Below are 3,400 nucleotides of genomic sequence, written 5' to 3'. Positions count from 1 at the left end.
AAGCGAGACCGACTGCGCTGATGCTTAAGAAGAAGTGACATGGAGGCTGAGGAGGGCGAGGGCGTGGAGGAGGAGGCTGGCGCAGGCCTCTCGCGCGCGTGAGTCTTAGAGGTGGACAAGAGGCGGAGCGGAGCTGTGGGCCCCAAGGGGGGAAGGAGGAAGAAATAAATGAGGTGGACACGGGGCAAGCAACGAAGGTAAGGCAGGTAAGCCGGTGGGGGAGGGGGGAGGGGGGGGCGGGGGGGGAGGAGGCCGGGCGGCGACCGGCCGGGCTTTCGGGCCCGGTCGTGACCGAGGCCCGGGGGAAGGGACGTGAGTCCCAGGTTTAGGGTTTAGGGTTTAGGACCGGGCCCCTGACAGAGGCATGCTGCTCTGCGGCGCGTAGGGAGAGCGCAAGGGGACCGGAGGAAGGCAGGCTCCGTGCTCCAATCGCAGTGCGTCTGCGACTACTATGATGAGAGCGTTCGCAACCTGCTGTATCGGAGATCATGCCAATACATGCAGGGCGAGCGCTCTGGAGGCCACGTCGAGGAGGCCGCCGACCTCGTCGAGAGGGTGAGGAACTTCGCGAAGCGGTATCCTGGTAGTAGGACAGCTCATGCTTGCAGAGCTGAGGGGGGATGCACTCCCGACGCTATCGCAGAAGCCATCCGCTCGACATGTCGGCAGGCGAGACGCGACCTGTTTGAAGACTCTCTGAGCGCATGGAGCTCAGAGTCGAGAGCATGGTTTATACAACAGATGGAGGAGGCCAAGAAGCAGAATGTCGAGACATACATCGGCACAGAAGGCACCGAGGGGACCTCCTTCATCTCCATGACTCTCCTGGGCATCTCCTCGATGTATGTTCAATCGAAGCTTATGGAACTGGGTCTCATAGTAGACTCAGTCGATGGAGTCGACAAGGCCATCATGTGGAAAGCACCTTACAGACCTGAGATAGCACGAGCAGACGACATCTCAGTCACCGTCTCCTTCCTTCGGAATGAAGCAGCCATGGAGCTATGGGAAGGCAGGAGAGAATACGCCATCGCGAGCCAAGCGAGGACCTTGGGGCAAGGGAGGGAGCCTTGCCGAGCTATCGCAGCTCTTAGCTCTCGGAGGAATGTCGACGGCCGAGATCGCTCAAATTTATCGATTTCAGCTGCTCTCGCAATCTCTTGCAGCCGCAGAGGTACAACCGCTTGCGGGCATGCTCGTGCAGGGTCCTGGGCAGAGAGGTCGCAAGGGGCCGAGCCCGAAGACGTAGGGCAAGTACGGGCACTCTCCAGCAAAAAGAGCTGGAGTGGGTGCTGAGCTCGCCTTCGACGGCAAGCTGCGAGCAGACCTTGGCCTCGTTCAGAGACAGCGAGGCGATGGAGGGGGTGCAAAAAGCTCAGAGAGACGTTTGCAGTCGAGCTCACAGCCGACACCTTCGTTCCTAGGGGAAAGATTGCTAAGCAAAGGAGGGCACTTCGCGAGAGAGATCATGCGGGGCGCAGCAGCTTTAGAGTACAGATCAAGTCGAGGTCAAGCATGAGCACAGGCCGCTTCTCGAGGAAGGAGATGGAAGCGCTGTGCGGAGGAGGTAACACATCGATCACGAGAGTCAAGCGAGCCATGTTGGAGTTAGCAAGAAGGATAGGCGTGACGCCGGTCAGCGTCGAGGTCTAGACGGAAGCTCGATAGCTCTCTCCCTGGCGACCAAGGCAGAGGCTCGACGCTTGATTGACGACATGCCCTTCTACTTGGAAGGGATCCTAGAAGTCAAGCTGGAGGCGGTGGGTTTTAAGCTCAGCTCTCAGCATGAGGAGGAGAGGAGCCCGAGCAGCGAGGAGCAAGCCCAAGAGCCCCAAGGGCAGCAGCAAGGCGCTGGATGGCTGGAGCTCAGCGACATCGACAGGATCACCATGGAAGCAGCGTCGCCGTCAGGGCCAGTCGATCAACAGGTCTTGCTCGACCTCTCGACGATGCTCTTGGAGACATCAGAGGAGGAGCTGCTAGCTGGCAAGCCGATCTCCCTGGAGCTAGACAAGAGTGTTGGCAAGCTGCATGACACCTTCTGCTCGCCGGGCAACGTAGAGTTCATGACGCTCGGAGCTTGGGCAGCCACGCCGACGTTGGGATCGAAGCGAAACATGTTGAAAGAAAAGCTCAGAGCATACCTCGGCGAGCAGCGCTGGACACGGGTGCAAGGGAACAAGGCAGCGAGGAGGGGCAGCGCCTTCTCTCCAAGGGCAGCAGCGACTGATGCGCTCGAGCAGGAGAGCCTCTTGTTTCTTGCGATCAGTAAATTTGCTGAGCACCATGGGTTGAGCTGCACGGGAAAGGTCGACAAGCAAGACCGACTGCGGCTGATGATGAGGGAGGAAGTCGACATGGAGGCTGAGGAGGGCGAGGGCGTGGAGGAGGAGGCTGGCGCAGGCCTCTCGCGCGCTTGAGGCTCGAGTCAAGTCTTAGAGGTGGACAAGAGTGGACATGGGGCAAGCAACGAAGGTAAGGGCAGGTAAGCCGGTGGGGGAGGGGGAGGCCGGGCGAAGGCCGGCCGGGCTCTCGGGCCCGGTCCGGACCGAGGCCCGGGTTAAGGGACGTGAGTCCCAGGGACCCATCCACAACCCACTTGCCACCTCATCCATCAGCCACTCACTGGCCGAAGGCCGGCCGAGACCGCAAAGGTGTGTCGGAGCCGAGAAAGCAACACAAGTAAAGCACGGACGTCCCAGGCCAAGGCCGGCGGAGAAAACGCCACTGGCTGAGGCCGGGGAAGACCACTGAAGTATATCAGAGGAGGGAGCAGAGCAGAAGCACGGCTGCCATAGGGGCCAGCCAAGTCGGGCCGAACTGCCAGGTCACGAGATCCCTGTTAGACTAGAATAGAGCAAGGTGAAAACAAGCCATGCAACCTACCTAGCATTCTAATAAACTCAACTACTACTACTACTACTACTACTAGGGTTTAGGGTTTTAGGGTTTAGGGTTTAGACGGCGAAACAGATGCTACAGCATGGTGGCAACAACTCGAGGAGGTAGTATCAGAGGTTCGCCAAGAAACAACACAACCATTGGCATACGAGTTTTTACAACATCTAGCGGAAATTACAGCATGCGACATCAGTACATTTCGTAACTGGCCTACCCTACACACACATCCCCAGGCTCTGGACAAGAAGAGAGCAAGGGAACTGCACAGAGTGGTGGTTTGGACGGACAAACAAAAGAGATTTCGTGAACAAATCCTGGATACAATACATGTCATTCTGATAGGATGGAAGAATAACATTGATGAGATACCAGAAGGTTTTGAAATTATCAGCCGGGTCCCGAAAGGCGCTCAAATAGCCTATGCAGCAAACTTCTGGCAAACAGGGAATAGGGGATTGACGAAGACTGCAGAGGAGTTATGGATACTAGTTAGGCACAC

The 3,400-nt window shown here is 57.8% G+C and overlaps 1 protein-coding gene across 1 annotated transcript in view; it reads left to right on the top strand.

The window, feature by feature from the left end:
• Positions 1-2,420, top strand: part of GUITHDRAFT_110154 (hypothetical protein) — a gene marked incomplete at both ends in the record, with an annotated part of 5,753 nt that extends 3,333 nt beyond the window's left edge. The window contains 3 exons of the mRNA XM_005830620.1: positions 436-1,174; positions 1,394-1,635; positions 1,689-2,420. Coding sequence (XP_005830677.1) covers positions 436-1,174; positions 1,394-1,635; positions 1,689-2,420 — 1,713 coding nt within the window. The remainder of the gene's footprint in view (positions 1-435; positions 1,175-1,393; positions 1,636-1,688) is intronic.
• Between the last annotated feature and the right edge of the window lie 980 nt (positions 2,421-3,400).

This window comes from Guillardia theta (genome assembly GCF_000315625.1).
Source record: "Guillardia theta CCMP2712 unplaced genomic scaffold GUITHscaffold_44, whole genome shotgun sequence".
NCBI lineage: Eukaryota > Cryptophyceae > Pyrenomonadales > Geminigeraceae > Guillardia > Guillardia theta.
Note: the sequence above shows the minus strand (reverse complement) of the source record. Positions and strands in the feature narration are given on the sequence as shown.